Source organism: Gobius niger (assembly GCF_951799975.1).
Source record: "Gobius niger genome assembly, chromosome: 16".
Taxonomy (NCBI): domain Eukaryota; kingdom Metazoa; phylum Chordata; class Actinopteri; order Gobiiformes; family Gobiidae; genus Gobius; species Gobius niger.
In genome coordinates, this window is record NC_136867.1 from 19,829,684 (window position 1) to 19,849,061 (window position 19,378).

General features: G+C 40.0%; 1 protein-coding gene across 2 annotated transcripts in view; it reads right to left on the reverse strand.

Annotated features, from left to right (window-relative positions):
- The window catches only part of pld1a (phospholipase D1a), a 31,240-nt gene extending 12,731 nt beyond the window's left edge, over positions 1–18,509 (reverse strand). The window contains exons 1-11 of one of the 2 annotated variants that reach the window (XM_079573401.1): positions 18,139–18,508; positions 9,135–9,347; positions 8,579–8,748; positions 7,524–7,666; positions 7,190–7,301; positions 6,978–7,043; positions 5,435–5,493; positions 5,219–5,311; positions 2,998–3,150; positions 2,646–2,795; positions 1,445–1,528 (exon numbers count right to left, since the gene is read on the reverse strand). In XM_079573401.1, the coding sequence (XP_079429527.1) occupies positions 1,445–1,528; positions 2,646–2,795; positions 2,998–3,150; positions 5,219–5,311; positions 5,435–5,493; positions 6,978–7,043; positions 7,190–7,301; positions 7,524–7,666; positions 8,579–8,748; positions 9,135–9,312 (1,208 nt within the window). In that variant the 5' untranslated portion in view covers positions 9,313–9,347; positions 18,139–18,508. Of the gene's footprint in view, positions 1–1,444; positions 1,529–2,645; positions 2,796–2,997; positions 3,151–5,218; positions 5,312–5,434; positions 5,494–6,977; positions 7,044–7,189; positions 7,302–7,523; positions 7,667–8,578; positions 8,749–9,134; positions 9,348–18,138 lie in introns of both variants that reach the window. The other variant, XM_079573402.1, reaches the window with a different exon arrangement.
- Between the last annotated feature and the right edge of the window lie 869 nt (positions 18,510–19,378).

The following is a 19,378-nucleotide window of genomic DNA, read 5'->3' on the forward strand; positions in this document are numbered from 1 at the left end:
TAAGCTACTACAAAGCTACGTCTTACTTCATGGCTTTTCACTTTGCTTTGTAATTTATGCAAAAAAACACATTTTCTGGAACACCTGGTGAGTAAACATCAGACCCCATGAGAGAAACCTGACCCTAAACAAAGTACAAAGGGTAAAATGGGTTGGTACACTGTATTCTCAGGTCATAGAAAGAAAGTAAAAAGGCATGGAGGAGGATAGCATGTCCTTCCTTTGTGCTTGTGCTCTGGCTGTGTTTGAATGGGGTGGAAATAGGAGCTGTAATGGGGCTTGCATGGTGTGGTAGCGAGGACAGAGACATAATACTATGTAAAAGAGCTTTGTCCAGGTGTTAAAGTGACCGCTATTTACCGACGTCTCTTCGGCGCAGCTGTAACCGCCCTCAGTAATGCGTATGCTAATATATTTAAAGCTGCTTGTTATGGGTGCACATCTAGTACACAGATTGGAAACAAATACAGTAGAAGTACAGCGAAAATTGTCCTAGAGTTTAAAGGGCTCAACATCACATCATGTAACTTTCTGTTTTATGTAAATTATTGACTAAAATCTGCTCTGACTCTGCACATGTATTGTAATATGTGAATATGGCACACAGCCAGGTTTCAAATTATTGGTTGATTTTGATCACCATCTATAAAAATTGCAATTTTTAAAGGGGCATTATGCAACTTTTTATGCAGAAAAAAAAGTTAACATTTTTGCGTATTTGACCTTTTAGTGACCCAGTGGCTGTATGAGTGGTCAGCATGAAGTCTTTACTTTCCAACACGGTGGTCTCTACAATGCTCCAGGATCAATTGTTTTGTAGGTTTTCTGGTGAGAGGGTCTGTAAGCAGTGAAAACCATCCAAACAATTGATCCTGTAGCGCCATATGGGCCACTGTGAGGCTATGCTGACCACTCATACAGCTGGTGGGTCACGACAAGGTCAAATACATACAAATATTATAAATAAAAAATAATATTTTCCACATAAAAAGTTGCACCATGCACCTTTAAATAGATGTTTTAGTATTTTAAGTAATACCGCAATTACTACATAGTTTGAGAGGGATACATACATCAACTAATCCCTCAGTAAAATATCTTTATTTATTCCTTTTATTTAACCAGTAAAGTCCCACTGAGATTTCATCATCTTCATTGTCATGGCCCTGGAGGGGACACTATTGTACGTGTTTTAATTTCTAGGGGAACCAGGAGCATTCGAAGGATGCACAGACAAGGGTGAGAACATGTAAACTCCACACAGAAAGGCCCGGATATTTGGTGTCTGTCTAATGGGTGCTTTTGAAGTGGAATTGTTTGAACCAAAATGTGAGACAAAAAGTCCTAGACACTGCCTATGCTTCAGAAAGTCTAACACCAACCCTTGGCAGATCAGAACAGTACATTATCAAGCTTCTCCTTTTTACACAATGGCCAAACTTACCACCAGTCTGTGATGAAAATCTCCTCTTTCGCCTCCTCTAGCGCATCTGCCACATCTTCCATATACGTCTTACCATTGACATACCTAAAGTAAAAGAAAGTAACATCAGGGTCACTTGTACAAAGCAAATGAGGTGGGCAAATAAAGTTACTCGACAATCAGTTCATGGAAAAGGGACTGCTTCTTAGCGCTGACTCATTTGTCACTTCAAACTACAAAGCCTTTAGCCCTGGCATCAGTGAAGAAAGTACAAAGGCATTTTCCATTTGTCTTTGTGACCCTGCGTGCACTTATATCTCTTAAGAAACCATTATTATTCCAAGACGCCGGCAACACTGAAGTTACCAATTTTATTGTAGAAAAACGTTGTCAAGCAATCTTAGGGACAGAGAGCTTGTTGAAACAGAAGTGATTCAAAGGAAAATGGAAACGAAGTGGAGGACAGAAATCAAGATTCGTATGAAATGATTATCCAATAAGTGTCAAAAGCATAATACCATCTCTTTAACTGTCTATTAGCAAGACCTGGGTTCTGTCTCCAACTCATTAGCATAACCTCAATGCCATGGTCTTGACTTGAGGCAGCGGTGGCTACTGTAGAGGATCAGTTGAATCTGGGGTTATATACCGGAGGCGCGGTGGCTTAAGGGATGGCACATAGCTCTGAAGCATTGAGGCTCCTTTCCCTACCTCCTTCCTAACTGACAGCCCTATTTGGACGCTTCTTATCATGGCGGACGCTGGCGCACATCCTGTTTGACCTCTTACCAATTTACTGGTTTCGGATGTACCCTAAGACCTCTGTGCCGATTTCTTTCTTCACAAAAATGGCCTCCTTCACACCCTCTCTTCGCCTTGGTTAAGGTCTTGACCTCCTTGTCACAACTGATTATTGTGTTAAAACGCTGTTGGTACATTCTCAGTTCTCAAAAGTCAAAAAGAGACAGCTCACCGAGTTGTAGCACTCAGTGTAAAGACAATTTCAAACGACGCAACAAGATCTGCCAGCTGAGTGGGAGAGGTGGCGAAATAGATGCGAATCCCAGAAAACGCTACGCTCACAATGTATTTGCATAGTGACTGATGAGATGTAAAAGAAGTCCATTTGTCACCACATTGCTGAAATGCATCGTCATAGCCATCTGGGATAACATAACATAACACACAACACTGAAAGCACTGTTAGGTACCAGTTAGTTACCATTTGGCCGGGATGTTTTCCTGTTCTTGTGCGAAGGAGCTGAATCGATGATCTCTGAGAAACGCTTTCCCGTGATTCCTGACAAAGTTTTCGATGCTCTGCCCCCACCAGCGAGCGTGTCTGTAGCTGCTGCACTTAAACACCAGCGCCCTGCCAAAGTAAAGCTTATTAAGCTCATTCAGGTTTATAAATACACCAAAAGTTTCATCATTCAGGATTTTTAATTACTTTTGGACTTTCAAAATGTGACGCTAAATCCATCACCACTGGATTCTTAAACTGACACAGCGGATCAAATGGTTTAATTCTAGTGAACCATTTGAGCCACAGTGAATCGAATGGTAATCCTGACCTTGAGAGGCTGTCTATGCGGACGCCATGCTTGGTCTCTGTGTCTTTGGAGTCCATTTTGATGCCAAACTCTTTGTCCACAAGAAGCACAAAAGATATGGCCCCAGAGTCTGGCTTGACGTACAACAGAAAAGAGTCTTTCACCACCAGCCACCTGCAAAAACACACACAAACAATATTGAGCAAATAGACTAGACACGAACAAAGAATTAAAGTGTAAATAAAGAAATAAAACTAAGAGGTAAAAATGTCTACAATGAGCATAACATATTGAATGAATATTGAATTACGTTTTTAAAACACCACAGCCATTGCCAAGTCATTGTTGCTATTTCTGCTACTAAACATGTCTTTAGTAGAGTAGTCAAAAAACGTGCAGCAAAAATGTTACTGCTACTTACATACATTATACATATATTATACCTATATATCTTAGCTCATTTCCGTTTTCCCACATTGCTACATTATATGACTTTCAAATGTTTTCTTAGAAGGACCATCTGATAATGTTTGAAGGGAAGCGTGTAGGAAGCGTACGATCACAGGGAGGTAGGTGGATGGCACTGCGAACACAGTGTGGGACTCTGCATGTTGTCTTCTAACAACAAAACAAACGCTCACATAAGAACTTGGCTGGGATAACAAGGACGCTTACAGTAGAAGTGGATTCAAGCAGTCAAGAGGAGTATAGAGGGGAGAGTTAAAAGCAAGGCATTGACATAATTTACACTTTAACACAACAAACTGTTAAATCCTATATGAATTTAACAGTACAACGTGCGAGGTCTAGAACAATTCAGCAATTAAAAGAAATAGGCCACCGTTTTATATGTTGTATGATATGTTCTTACCTGAGCTTAGATTTTCTAAGAGGATAAAAAGGGGTACTATATTGTGAGGCATAATAACACCTTAGGAACACTTCGACGTCCGCGCAGAGAATTCTATAGGAGTGAAAATATTACTGCGCGGACGTCGAAGTGCTTCTAAGGTGTTATTACGCCTTACAATATAGTGCCACTTTGTATCCGCTTAGAAAATCGACATGTTTAATTTTGTGTAACTACTGTATACTTGGATTGTGTAACTACTCACGTAACCATAATTAAATATGGGAAAGGTGGAAGAGCTTGGTCGCTTCTAATTTCATCACTGACTAAGCGCACACGTAAAGACCAGACAGGTACGCATCAACTCGCCTAAGCTCACGTAAGAGCATATCAAGAACAAACAGTGGCCTATTGCTTTAAGCCAGTGAAATGATCGAGCGCTAACCCACAACAGATGCAAAAGCAAAAAAATTAAAATAAACAAATAAATGCTTATTTTATAAACCTAAAAAATAAAATTGCTCACTTTGAAGTAACAAGCACATTTGGCGTAAACTTAAAGGGGCTAGATGCAAGTTAGCCATTTTATACTCACTACTGCCACCTCAGGTCATACGTGTAACTGCACCGTCTATATCAAGCTCGTGCATGACGGCAATTCGGGCCCGAAGTAACAACTTTTTGAGCGACTGCAGGATTTTAGAGGCAGTTGTGGTGAACAGATCTGGGCTCATTCTACACCTTAGGACATCGGTGGAACATGTAGGGGGAGGAAAATACTTCATTTTAACATTTTCAAACTCTGTATAGTCCCTTTAAGGCCATTAGAAGCTCCTTTACTTCATTCAAAGGACTACAATGAGACTATACAATAAATGTATATTGTTGAGAGAGAATCCAAGCAAAATTTGTAGTATTGTGTAAAAATGATGACACTGGGGGTCATTTACCAAGCGTTTGCCCATGTGCTAAGTGAGCAGCACATACAAAAGTGGATCAGCAGCAGAGTAAATATTTTACTCACGCAGAATCACCTCATTTACATATCAGATTTGGGGCCCTAATATTGTAATACAGGCAACATCAAATGGTAAATTAAGTGCAACATGCCAACAAAGCAGCATATTTTATTCGTCAGCTTGCACCCGCTATCTAGCTCCTGCCGTGATCCATGAGCCCCACTGTGTTTTGCCCATTTGTAAGCCCTTCCTGTCATAACAAATATGGGTTTGTAACTCAGAGACAACACGTGGACATTATTCAAACCATCTTACGGGTTATGGGTCATTGCCTACCCACTAGCTCTACTGCCATCCAGACAATTAATTTGACTACTTACATACTTCCCATTAACATTACTTGATACTGAATTTAACTCTGGCAGACACGCACCGTTTGGACCAGCGGTAGCAGGCCTTCGTATGACCACAGCAGTTCATGCCCGGTATGCGATGTCCTCCCGAGCGCTTGTAGATCATCCCTTCCCTGGAAACAAGACATGAAAATGTTTATATGTAAAAGAAGCTGCTTCATCTGTCCGAGGAGAGATTATAATGTTTTTTTACAGATGGCTTAAAGGGAGAGGGGAAGAAAAACAAAATCGCTCACAGTCCTTTAGGTCCCAAGTCATGAATGAAAGACAGCTGGCTGATGTCTATGAACTCCATCTGAGAATAGACAGGAACACACACTGCTGCATTCACAAAGAGACAACAAGCTTAAAGGATTTACTTATTTGTATCGTGTTTGTCAGCTCATGAAAACAGATAAAACACATGTTACTATTCATTCAGGCACAATTCAACACATGGGTCTGGATAGTATTTTGGAACAGTGGTGAGTCCGATGGGTCTGAGCCTAATGGTAGTTTTGTTTTAGCTTGGCTGTAATACATCAATCAAATTCATCTGTAACTACTACTGTGTGACCTTGTGGCACATAGTCAGACCCAGCATGTGAAGAGGCAACATGTTTTGTGGCAAAAACTCTGCATTAATTCAAGACAATCCAGCTGGTTCGATTATTGGACTTGAAACTATTGTATTTGGATGTTTTGTATCTCTGTAGTAGGAAAAAGAAGCAATAAAGTTAGTTAGTTAGTTAATCTTATCCCCTTTTACAATGGTAAATGGTCTCAACTTTACAGCAAGGAACCATTCACCCATTCACACTCTCATTCAAACACCAGTGTACGCAGACACTGGAGGTAAGGTGGCTGAAGTGTCTTGCCCAAGGACACAATGACAGTGTGCACCCTCAGGAGCTGGGATTCGAACCCCTGACCTTCTGATCATGAGACGACCCGCTCTACCATCTGCGCCACTGTTTGCTTTTTGATGCTTTTTGATGTTTTTTGGTTGTTTCTTTTGTTTTGTTTTTCCCCAGATAAATGAAAAGACACCTTATAATATGTAGCATTAATGAAGCTTCATTAACATGACAGAGCCCTCTAGGTCTGGCACAAATGAGATTGCCACTCTGGGTGGGTCCCCATGCAGATACTGTGGGTGGAGTATATGGATTTTAGTCATGTATAAAACATGTACAGAATGCTAACCCTCTCGCTCCACACTCCTGACACTATGACCCAGTGGCACGGGAGGATTGGTGAAATGCCGAGAATACAATTGAAAAAAGCCTACCTAAAAATCATCTTAAACTTAAACTGAAAAAAAATAACCAAATAGGTACAATACATAAAATACCAATTCAATATTGAAACTAAATGCCCAGGAGATAGATATGGATAAGCTCCAAAAAAAAAAGTGTAATCCCGGCAATAGAGATGGCTGTGTCTTGACTGCATCTGCTTTCGCTCATGCACTTTACCAGACGCAACGTTAATATGTCTCAACATTAAACAGCCTCTCTGTTGAGTAAACAGTGATTTAACTATGTCAACCTCCCACATAGTATGACATCCTCTGTTGGTCTTGCACTGATAGTAACAGGTTAGTAAAAATAAAGACACAATAGCTATTTTACAATGTCAGTACAATCAATCGGCGTGTTTACTGAAGTGGGAAGTTGAGACTTGTCAAGTATAGTTAGAAATTTATAGGGAGTGATAGAGTAAACATTGACAGGGTGTCATAGGGAAGTTATGGTTGTGTTATGTTTATGAGCATGTAAGCTTAGAGGGATTACTCACAGTATGGTGGTATTTGCGGTACATTGCCATCCTCAGCAGCTTGTTCAAATAGTCTTCTAACTGTCTCTGTAGAAACATATACACTATTTTGACCACTGGTTCTCACATAAGCCAATAAGGACAAGTAGGTTTGAGAGCAGTTTTCGGCTTTTGAGTTGGCAATGGGTGGTTACAGGGTTAAAGGGAAAAATGTTTGTGGAGCCAGAGCTTACCCGCCTGCTGGAGACTTGCTCCTCTCGCACCAGTTCGTCTCCCCCTCCTTTGGGCAGGACAGGCATCTCCCTCACCTCACTCTTCCGCACTGTCCTCCTACGCACTGTGTGGCTACAATAAAAAAACAACAAACATCTATATAATTCACAGGAACAACATAAAGCAATTTAAAAGGGAGTCACCATTTATTCAATCTCTGCCAAAGATCTTTACAACTTAATTACAGTAACCAGTTCATTCCTTTACTGGAGTGCGATGTTGTCCTGACCATGCAATAACAGCACCCATGTGATTTTTGTTACGTGGATTTTAGTTTCAGTGTCATGTGAGCACCTTCTGGAGGGCAGTGGGATCCTCATGAAGGTCTTGTACGTCCTCAGCTCTCTGTGCAGCTCCATGAAGTGTTTCTCTTTCCTCTTCACCACCCAAGTGAACTCGCCGTGCCTCAGCTCAATCTTGAACACAGCAGGCAGGGACTGGAAAAAAAGACATAACAAGAGTTAGGGATGATCAAACGAGGAAGAATGTTGTTAAAGTCTGTAATGCATATTAGAAAGAAAAAGCTTCAAACAAACAGAAAACTTGATTATGTATTAAAAAAATGTTACAACCTAACTGCCAATATTGCAACTCCTGTTATTACTGATGCCTCAATAACTAAGGCTCTTATATTATTTAGTTTAGTTTAGTTGACCAACATCAAAAAATGCAAAGAAGCATTTAAGTATACAAATCTAAAACAGAAGAAACCCAAAACACAAGGAATATTCTATGATGTGCAGCTTAAAAGAAGAAGAAGAAGTTTATAGTCATTTACAAGGCCCTAGCCCTCGGTCTATATAGTTTATACTACTACTTCTACTTGTACTGTTCAATTTAATCCTCAGCATGAATTCAGACAGGAGCTAAAGGGCCCCCAATAAAATAAACAAATTCACACAAAAACAAAAAAAACACAAATCTTTTAAAGCAGAACTATGTACATTATGCCACTGCAGACCATTTTTTTTACACATTAATTGTCCATAAGAATAAAATACTACGCTGACAGAAAAGACAAAGGGAGAAAGGGGGGATATTGTACATTGTGCCACAACTCAATTACACAATGGAGATATTTGAGTTCACTCAAAATTAGCTCTAGCCCACAGTTAGCTTTGCTCGTTAGCCTATTAGCTGCTTCTTTGTGATTCTATTAGTGTGTATTGCGCCTCCAACCCGGAGGCAGGGAAGTATAAAGCATGGTTTTCATTTTATTAAGGTAAACACATTACTTAGTTCTGCTTTAATTGTGTGTACGTTGAAATTACCAGTAACCAAGCACATTCAGAAACTACTTCTCACATTTATTATACTTGTTTATCTTTTCGGTTGACTCCAAACTCTACCTTGTTGACGCTCCGGTGGTTGGACAGGTTGAAGCGATCTTGAGCCGAGGTGAACCTCTCCACCTCCAGGATGCGAGCGGTGATGGGCACAGCTGGCAGGTAGACCTTGGCGTTGGCCTCTTTGAACCCAACCAAGGCATAGATGGCGGAGAACGGGATCCGACTGTCCCCTGATGAAATTATTAAAGACGACAAATATGTAGCTGTTAGGACTCTCAGTATGTTTAATGGCTTGCACACGTTGTTGTCGTGGGAGTGTAGTTTGGCTGCTAAAGAGTGTGTAGGTTGGATCTTTGGAAATGGTGCCCACACTGAAGGATTTTGCTTTTGGATGTTGAGATTAAACAGTGGACTTTATTCGTTTGACCTGAAATTGTGATTTGCCAATTGTGAGCATTAAAAGTAAGATTTGTCTCAAATTTTTGCTGCAGCCCCATTTGAGACACTAAAAGATAGCCAGTAGTTTTCAGCAGAACAAGTTTCTACCTTCGACAACTCATAATAACAGAAGCTAACTAAAGGCATTCATAAAAAGGAGCATATTTTGAGCACGCACCTAAAATATTTCCATCATAGTCGATCTCCTCTCCGTCTCCAATGTCCAGCTCTCCTGCATCAAGGCTTTCCACAAGGTCGGCCATGTTGATTCCGTCTTGTTCGTCTGGCCCTCGGTTTGACACCTCAGAGTGCACCAGGTTTAAACTGCTGCTCGTGGGAGGGGCCTTACCCAGCATGCTTAGCAGCTGCACACCACCAGAGCAGGGTGGCCCTAGAAGAGAAAACATAGGTGTAGGTAAAACATCAAGCAATTCTAATGTGTTTTATTACCAGAGAAATTGAATCACGTTGCTACTTCATGCACCAGGAGATGTTTTTTTTTTTTGTGCTGGGACAAGTGTTTCTGTAAGTACTCTCTCAGAACCTAACATCATAACTTAGGATCTAAAAGGATATTTTTTGAATTGTTCAGTATATCAAGTGCCTTCACTTTTTTTCTTTTACTTATAATGGCACTCACCCCTAAGAAATAATGAAAGATGACATTTAAAGACGGTGAGAAAGTAAGTCTTCAAGGAAAACCACATAATAAAGAAAATGAATAATAGCCCAAACCATGTCTAATCCTCGACCTTAATAGCCTGTATTTCAAGTCCGTGGTATGTGAAGTATTTGGGAAACTTTACAGTGAACATTCAACAAATCACTCAACAGGAATTTAGACCTAAACAGCCAAAAACTTAGGTTAACTTAAAAATGTGCAAAGATTCTGTTTCAATCAAGATTTTCCAAGTTTATTTCCATTTTAGATTCTGTTTCTGTTGTTTTGAAAAAAATGCACACACAAAATGCACTAGGTTATATTGGAATGGTTTACTAAAGTATTGCAATAATACTCTCAAGGCAAGTTATTGAATATTGTGCAGCCCTATAGTTAAAAAAAAACCTTGTGCACAAAATGATGCATGATGATGTATAGTACAAGTCAAACGCACCACACAAAAGGTACTTGTGAGCATTAGTCATTGAAAACACAAAGCGTGACTCAGGAGATGTCGTCACTCCAGGCTCCAGCACAGTGCAGCGCCTGTCTTCTTCTTTCAGTGACATAATGGCAGACTGTGGCGAGGCGTGGCACCACTCAGCTTCTGGTGATGCTGCAATTTTGGTGATTCACGACAATTGGGAAGTTCCAGGAGGGTGAAAAGCACAAAGGAAGAGAATAGTGCTATCCTTTTGAAACTAGTGGCCCTTAGACTTTATTAAACAGGGCATGTCAAGGTGAAAATGGGTGAAGAGCCGGAAGAAACACTCAGGAAATTGTGTGTGCCGGGAGTCAAACAAATGACGCTGAGGACAGAGTGTTCTCCCATTATGGGCTGCAGTCTTAACCATATATCAGGGATCTTGAGGTAAACAAACTTAATCACTCATAGTTCTAAGTTTAGTCTAAGCGTACGGATGGGTAATATGGCAAAAAAAACATACAGTATTATAACTTATAGCCTAGATCAGTGGTTCCCAAAGTGGGGGACTGGACCCCCTGGGTGGTGGGGGACACTGAAGTGGAGGTCACAAGATGATTTTTTAGTTTCTGACACTGAATTTGATGTATTTTTTCATTGAAAGCAACACATTTTTGTGAAATTAAGCCAATTGTTAAAATACAGTGTCCAAACTAACATAATTAAACCAGATTTTAAATGTTGCATCGTAAATTATTAGAAATTCTATGAACATTTTACAGAAGGGGGTTGGGGTGTGAAAAGTTTGGAAACCCCTGGTCTACATCACTGTTTTGATATTAAATAAGTACTAAGTACAATGTTGTTGTCTGTCAGCGGTGACTAAAACCATTTGTTGACTTTGCAGTGATGGGTAAAATTGGCATGCCACTCATTCAGAGCATCACGACCAACAGGTGAGGAAAGTATCTGTGTTTCAGCATGACGCTGTGTTAAACTGAAGAAAAAAAACCTCCTAATCACAATATGACGATCCCCCATTGTGAGATGGCAGATTTCAGACACAGGAATCCCATCACAAATTGATTTTCATCATCATATTAATCGTGATACTCACATTTCAACATTTCAATTTCTTTCTTATTAATGATTGATTGACAGCACTACCTGAAATGTTGATCGTTCTTGAGTCATCTTCTGTATTCTGTAGTTGAAGTGTAGAACGTTTTGCCTCTCATCCAAAAGGCTTTGTCAGCGCACTAAAGTTTCAGCCCAGCCCGCAGCCCAGATAAAGACCACAGGGAGGGGTTCAGCTTGGCTCAGTCCCTCCCCTCTATTAACATCCTAATAACCTAACGTTTAGTCTGAACGGCCATAATCTCATCTGATCATTGCTGATTAACTGCCTATTGATCTGTCCTGTGCTGAGTTTCAGCCTCATTAACATGACACAGTTTTCCAGGCACGGCGTGAAGGAGAAACTTGGGAGAGGTTAAAACGAAACCCATTCCTGTTCATGACTGGATTCTCCTTCTTCACAAAAATTGCTTCTTTGGCTCCTCTTTCAAACCAACCTTTTTCTTTAGATAACATCTTAACCTCTCTGTCCTGAATTGAGTGACAAGCTCTGTCATGTTAATGAGGCCGCAGAGTACAGGAGATGACTCAAGAACCTCCATTGAAGTTGGACAACTAGAGATGTGGGCCATAACAGCATAGCTTACAGTAAACATTCTCAGTCTTGAACAAGCTCCAACTTGAAGCGTTCAGGGCCTCCAGCTATAAGCACCTGTTCCATGCACTGTCTGACTCCTGGAAACATGTAACAGCTAATTTGCTTGGTTAGAATAAGCATGTCATTAATTACGTATACAGAGCTACTATAGGAGGAATCTGTTGGAATTGCGTGGCTTCTCCTACCAAGTTCTCAAATATATCCATAGTATTTTTAACAGCTCTCTCTTCTCCCAGAATACACATGACCCCAGCTACAGACGCTTGACCCACTGAGACTCGATTCTGCGGGGGGTGCCAGGACTCGGTATGTGGGGGTATATATCTTGTGTACGTGTCACGCAGACGCACGCTAAGGCAGTCAAGAGAGTGTCGCGATCCCAGCTGGAAATTATGGGTTATCTCTATTTTCAGGGCAGAACGTTCCGTTTCCTGCTTCCTGCCGGGTTGTCATGGCAATCTAAGAGCAAAGAAGAGCGTCCAAAACTAATCGCGGGAGCAGCAGAAGTGTCCGCCTCTTCGTTCACACGGAACTGTGGCTTTCAAATGTCAATTAAGCGAGAATCGACGACACGCAGTGATATCATTCTGTAGTTCAATGGGATAACAAATAGAATATATTTTGGACCATACAAGAAAATTGTCAAAGCAATGTAACATAAGAAAAACTGTATTATTGTCAAATAAGGTGTTTTTTTAATTTTTTTATAACAACTTGTGTAGACTGAAACCCTAGGAATGCTAAAAATAGTCATTTGCATGCACACTTAACAGTTTCAAAATAGCACAACTACAATAAAGGCACGCTGGTTGAACCTGTTGAATATTTGCATGTCTATGTCACAGGAACCCACAACATAATGCTCGAAGGACTTTCTGACTGGATAAGTGAGATAACATTATTTCATATCATATACATTGGGCAAAAATACATATTGACATCATCTGAGTATTGGTCGACCTCTAATACCGCAAGCTCTTGATCATTGTGGAAGGTTGGACGTAAACCTGGAAACTTTGGGTCAGGGACAGACTTTGCTTTGCACTTATTCCCGTAAATTGAAAAGCAGAGGAAACTGAACATGAATCTTTGTTATTCCAGTAAAGCAAACATAAAGAAATTTGGAAAAATGACAAAAATACCTGCGCTACAGGCTTACATTAACACACAATATACCATACCATAAGAAAGTACCGACAAAATATGCGGGTTTTGGCGTCATCAGATCCCTATACAACACTAATGTCAATGTCAACTTTATTTGTATAGCACGTTTACAGCAACACTAGGTGCCCAAAGTGCTTCACATACAGGTACACAGTATAAAATAACAGTACAAAACAACAAGAGAAGCACACACAATAGAGTTATAATACAGCTCAGCTTGAATTGACCGCCAACGCAAACAGATGTGTTTTAAGGGCAGTCTTAAAGGTTTCTATGGTTGGAGCAGCTCTGACGTTTAGGGGGAGACTGTTCCAGAGTTTGGGAGCAGCCACACTAAACGCTCGATCTCCTCGCGTCTTTAAACGGGATCTGGGCACGTTCAAAGACAGCTGGTTCGCACTAATCAGTGAAGTAAAGGCTGTAAACTTGTTCCAATCATTACATTTCTGGTCCCATGTTTCCCACCCACTGTCAGCTCTCACATTTCCCTCAGAGATGCTCGCATGATCTGAAAATGGGTACACTTTGGTTTCTTTGGCAGCACGACGACAGCCCCTGAGGAAGTCTTCAGGAAATCACTTTTTAAAACAGTCTCAGAGCCAAACACATAAGCCTTGTGTGGGAAGACACTGTCACCAAACCACAAAATGCTCATATTAACTGCTTCTATTACAGAACTAAATACTCAAGATTGGGACATTCAAGCTTCCCAAGGGGTGAAGGTGGAAATGACTCAAATAAGAGTCAAATTATTGGGATCAGTGCAGCTACTCCAGAACATGAAACTAATTAATTTCTCTGTTGTTCTTGTTTGTATAAGATTTCTTGATTTCTTCTTAAGTAACTTAAAATTGTGCAGTGGCTTAGTTTTAGAAATTGTTATTGCATTATTTATCCTCGTGACCCCCACCTGAGCCGGGGACATTTTCTCCAGTTCAACTTTAACCAAATCTTAAAGCTTCTTAAAAAAAAGTGTCAAAATAGCAACAAAAAGTAGTAAAATGTGATGAAAAAATGAGAATAATGTGCAGAAAAAGTGACAAAGAAATTGAATAAAAAGTGACAAAAATGTGGTGGAAAAAAAAAGTGGAAAAAAAAATATATATATATTTTTTTATTATTTAACCAGGAAAAAGACTCATTGAGATTAAGAGTGCCCTGGCCAAGTGTGGTGAAAAAATGACAAAATGTGAATAAAAATGACAAAAATATGATGAAAAAATGACCCAAAAAGTGACAAAATGTGGTGAAAAAAAATGAAAAATCTGCTAAACTGTTTGCGTCACAATATTGGGAAAAAAATATGTATCATCATGAACTGAATACTTCATACATGAAACCTTGACATTGTATCCTTAGCTTAGTTTCTTGGGATTTTATTTACATACTGTGTGCTGTCAAATTCATATCCTGAAGCTGGGATACAATGGTGCTATGCCTAGACTGACTTCCTCAAAACTGGGAGGAGAATTATTCCATCATGCTAATAATAACACTTTTCTGCTCCAGTAGTTGAACTTGGCTTTAGCTCCGCTCCACATGAACGGTCTCAAAACCACACTTATTTAAGGCATGAATCAAAAATCCTATTAGTTCACGCTGGATGGACAGAGTTTACAATCGACAAATCAACAAAACAATTCCGGTCTCCAGTCTTCTCTCACACCATGGGAATCATTAGCAGTATATAATACATTATTTTGCAGCAGGTGAGCATTTTGTGCTCAAAGGCGATGTGCTGAACAAATGAAGGAGGCTAAGAGACCAGTGCTAAAAAGTGAGTGGTAAACAACTGGCTTAGAGCATTTCCAAAAGCTCTTTTTCAGAGTGAAGCAGCAACTTATCCACTTTGTCAATAAAACAGGTTAACATAGTCCAGTGGGTCATGTTGTTAAGCCTGACTGTATTGACAGCTATTTTTTGTCCAATTATGATTAAAAAACTATGATTAAATATTAGCAAAAAACAAAACTAGACTCAGATCAGACATGGGCAAACTAAGGCCCAGGGGCCAGATGCAGCCCGTCTAGCTCTTCAATCCGGGCCCTAAAAGCATTACCGAATAAGAGGGGAAAACACAATTTTTTTCATTAATATTTTGTTGCTCTTTTAATGTGTTTAGGCTATTAAAGTCTATTTGAGAATTGTAAATGTTTGAAACAATCAAATTCGCACCAGGTCTGGCCCTCATGGAAAGTTCAAATACCCAATGTGGCCTTCGCATTAAAACTTTGCCCATATCTGCTCTAGATCCACTGACCTCGATATTTATCACATCTTGTTCACAGTTTGGCATGTCCTGCCAGAAAAATACATCACCGATAATGTAATGTAATGTTATCTAAACTGTTTGCTCAAAGTTAATACATTTGCTATTCGTTTGCAGGGGCTGTATTTGGTGTCTTGTGTTCAATAAATGTAAAATTATTCAAAGGAACACTGTGGCTCTGGCTAACCATTGACAGTATGTCAACATTTGCTGCTGCTGTTGCTACTGTCCCGTTTATTCATGCAGTGTCAGGAGAAATACACAAAGTTGTGAAACGCATCACTGTCATTGCTTGATGTGTGAAGATGAGACACGGCCCGCCAAAAATAATGTTTTTTTGTTTTGTTTGTTATTCAGAATAGAGAGGTGGTTTAATTGTGAAACATGAGTAAGATTGTTACTCACTGTAAGTCAGTAAAAAGATGTCTTTGTTTCGTTGAGGGGCAATTAGAGTAAATGCCTGGAGTTAAGCAGCTAATTAAACATAAGCCTTTTCTGCTTTATTATTGGAAGTAAATGTGTGGTTTTTTTTTATGACGCTAGTGAAGAAGGCTTAAACCTTTCAGATTACTATGTGTATTGCCATTTCAGTGTTGCTAATTATAATTTTAGTCCATTATGCTGAAAAATTGTAATTACGATGTACCACATTTTCAGAATCCCTTGCAGTCATGTTTATGTGTCATCAGTGAACACCCAGAGTAATTCTCATATTGTAATAAGTAAATGAGCGTACAGCAGCGTGTCCATAAGTACTATCGTGTGGCGTTTACTGTACATTAGGTGCGGTGCCAAGCTGGTCGTGGCACAGATGGTACGGAGTGAAGGGAGAGAGAGGTCCAGTGGCACCTCTCTCTCTCTGCCCACTCTAAAGCTGCCTATTATCTAATCGGCAACAGCACCGGAGAGGGAGGAAGAGCAGAGCAGAGACGTCATCATCATCGCTGGACGCTCCGCGGTGACACACACAAGGCATCATTGTGACAGAGGAGGGACTGTGCTCTCACTCAACCAAGACTGAGCATGGGAATGTTGGGGCTACAGGTAGGAATATTCAGCAAGGAAAACAGTTATCAGACAAAGGCTATGCTCACAATAGTTGTTAGACTTAGATAATGAAAACGTTCTTCTAATTTAAGAGTTTAACGCTATGAACCACTACTATTTACTTTGCTTCTAAAGCTGCAACTACAGCAACTAATGGCATCATAGCCTCTACTGCAACTACCAGAATACTATGATTACACATTTCAACTAAAATCACTAAAACCCTTTCAACTGCTACACACAATCTGTACATTATAAATGATGACTACATAGTTGTAAACAATAAAAGTGTTTAGAATCCAGAACAATGGACAGATAATATTGTCGGAACAAAAACGAGTAGACATTTCGCTCAAAATGACGACAGCAACCCTAAAGGTCTCAGAGTGGAGGGTTTACTTTGGAGCATACTTAGCATACATACATTACTTCAAAGGGAAACTTGGTATATCTATTATATAAAAGCTACAGTATACCCTGGATTAAATAAGGAAATTGACTTTAACCCTTTTCTGTAGCAGTATTTATCAATCATTATCATTATTTTTTCTCTTTTATCATCATTATATATAATAGTTTAGTGTTTCTTTTTCTTTCTTCTGTGATGTTATCCAATTAGTGTCCTCAGATAATTGTGCGGCCACACCCTCTGGTCACCAGATGTTCTGAGCGCCCAATCACTCCTCTATAAAAAGAGGAGACAAGTCGCTGGTCCTCACTTCTTGACAAAGGCTTGTCTGGAGCCGATACGCGTGGAAGAAAACCAGCATTATGTTTTAAAGACTTTTAAGATTCATCAGCCCAGCTTTTTTTTTTAAATGTAAATAGAGACAATATTGTTTTTCATAACTTGAATAAACACAGGCAAATGAATTACTAACATGTCTGGAGTCTGCCGAAAGTATCTTGCTCATCAAAACAGCAGAGAAAGAAAAAAAATGCATTGCAATGACCAATAAATCAAATTTATACTGTCAAACTTTCATAAAAGGCTACTGTTTGCCTACCACAAACCTAAACAGTACTCATGTAGGCTTATGTCTTATGAGGTGTAAATTACAGGAATGGTAGCTTGTAATAACTACAATGAACTACAATTAAGCAGCTACAGTCAACTCCCTCTATTGCACAAACAGCAACATAGCAAAACAAAAATAGCAACAAAATAAAATCAGTTGGACACCCTAGATCTCATTCTCAATAGGCATTGGATTGTTTGGATAAAACTAAAGAAAACAAACTCCACTCTTCTCCACATCTGTAATGCATTTCTTCAATCTGCCATGTAAGCAAGAAAACTACCTTCAACCCATTCTTAAAGACACAGAGTACAACAATAGAATAAAGTATGATTATGTAATAGGTCCTGGATATTTGGCACTATTTCAAGAGTCCAGTCCAGTGTGTTACAGATTAAACCTGAGCGTCCCACTGAAGTTAAAAGCTCCAATAGGCGTTTACAGTATTGGAGTCATTGTGCTTTTTTGGCTGAGGGTGAGCGAATGCCAGAGGTCAGAAGCGTAGCGTATGTATCAGTTGCAAAAAGACAACATAAGGAGGAGCGGGGCTTGGTTCCGACGGGGAGCGCGCATTATGGGCAAGAGAAAGAAGAGCAATTTGCAAAGCGTTCCCCGTGGTTTTAGCTGTCCCGGTTACAATAACGAAGTTCCCAAGGGACTGTGAAAGGTGACAGTCCATAAAATGTGCTCCTATGGGATCAAGCAACTTTGCACGGAGGTCTACCCATTTTACGCAAGCGCACCCGGACGACACTGAAGAAATTTAAAATGCAAAAAAAAACAAGAACACCCCATACAGCAAAGATATTCTTGCACAGTAGACAAGACAGAAAAAAAAAACTTTAGTTCACAAAGCCTACCTGCTCGTTTGGTGGACGTGCAGCCCGCATGTTGCTCGCGTTGCCACTTGTCCCACTTGTCAGTAAAACCAACCGGTCAAAACTTTCGAAACGGGCTAATAAACAACTAAAACGTGACAGCAACAGGGCTCGTGCAGAGTCCAGCCGTCTCCTCTTTACGCTATGGCTGAGAAAACCCAACACTGAACTCCCCTCAACTCCTCAGACAAGGCGGGTCTGACAAAACTCTGAGCCTATCAGCGCGTGGAGAGGTCTCCCACAAAAAAACACTGATTGGTCAGAAAAAGAATTGGACTTGTGGATCAGTGGGGTAGGAGGAGTTCGCTAGGGAGAATACATAGAGGCTAGAACCAATCTCTTCACTCATTTTTCTTTCTACAATGAAACGATAGCCACAGTGCGTAGCCTTTCTTTTAACAATGAGCAAACTTAACTTATTAATCAACATAGCTGGTCAGTGGCCTGTCACTCCTAATTTTACCTGGAACTTTAAGCTACAATGAGCTCGGCCCCAGACATGCACAGCTCTCCATCGCCATCCTGTGGGTACATTTACGCACTACAACGCACAACACAATTTTCATTTTTACCAAACGCATATCTCGGTGCAATACAGTATAATATAGACTTTAACCTGTTATCTCTCGCCACTCCCTGATAGCACCGGATGACACCCAACCAGCCGTACACTCTCAGGGATTTAGTTTTTTTGCTCAATAGTTGGCTATATTTTCCTACAATTTGATTGTTAAAGTTATTATACAGAGCGTCTAAACTTAGACTTGTACACCCACAGATACTTCAAAGCATATTGAAAGTATACTATTACTACTTATACTATCTGAAAGATACAACGAAAAAGACCAAAATGCTACTTAATATGTAGACTCTTCTTGACTTTTCACAAAGGAATTCTCTTTCAATAAATGATACAAAATATGAATAAATGTTTACAACACTGGCACATACTATATCAGGCAGCCTAAATCATCTTCTGCTTGAACAAAACCAATAATATAGACAGTATAGGAAGGATGGAATAAGCTTGAGTACATACCAGACGACAAGAAAAGGGTTTCCCTCACGTCAAGACTCGTGAACAGCTCCAATGAGTTCCCAGCAGAAATATCTCTGTCAGTGTGTTTCCCTTTATTTACCTTCTCCACCCTCTGCGCTTTTCACTCCCATCATGATTTAGAGGCCATAAACAATAATGGTTTCCTGGGTGAGTGTGCAAGGC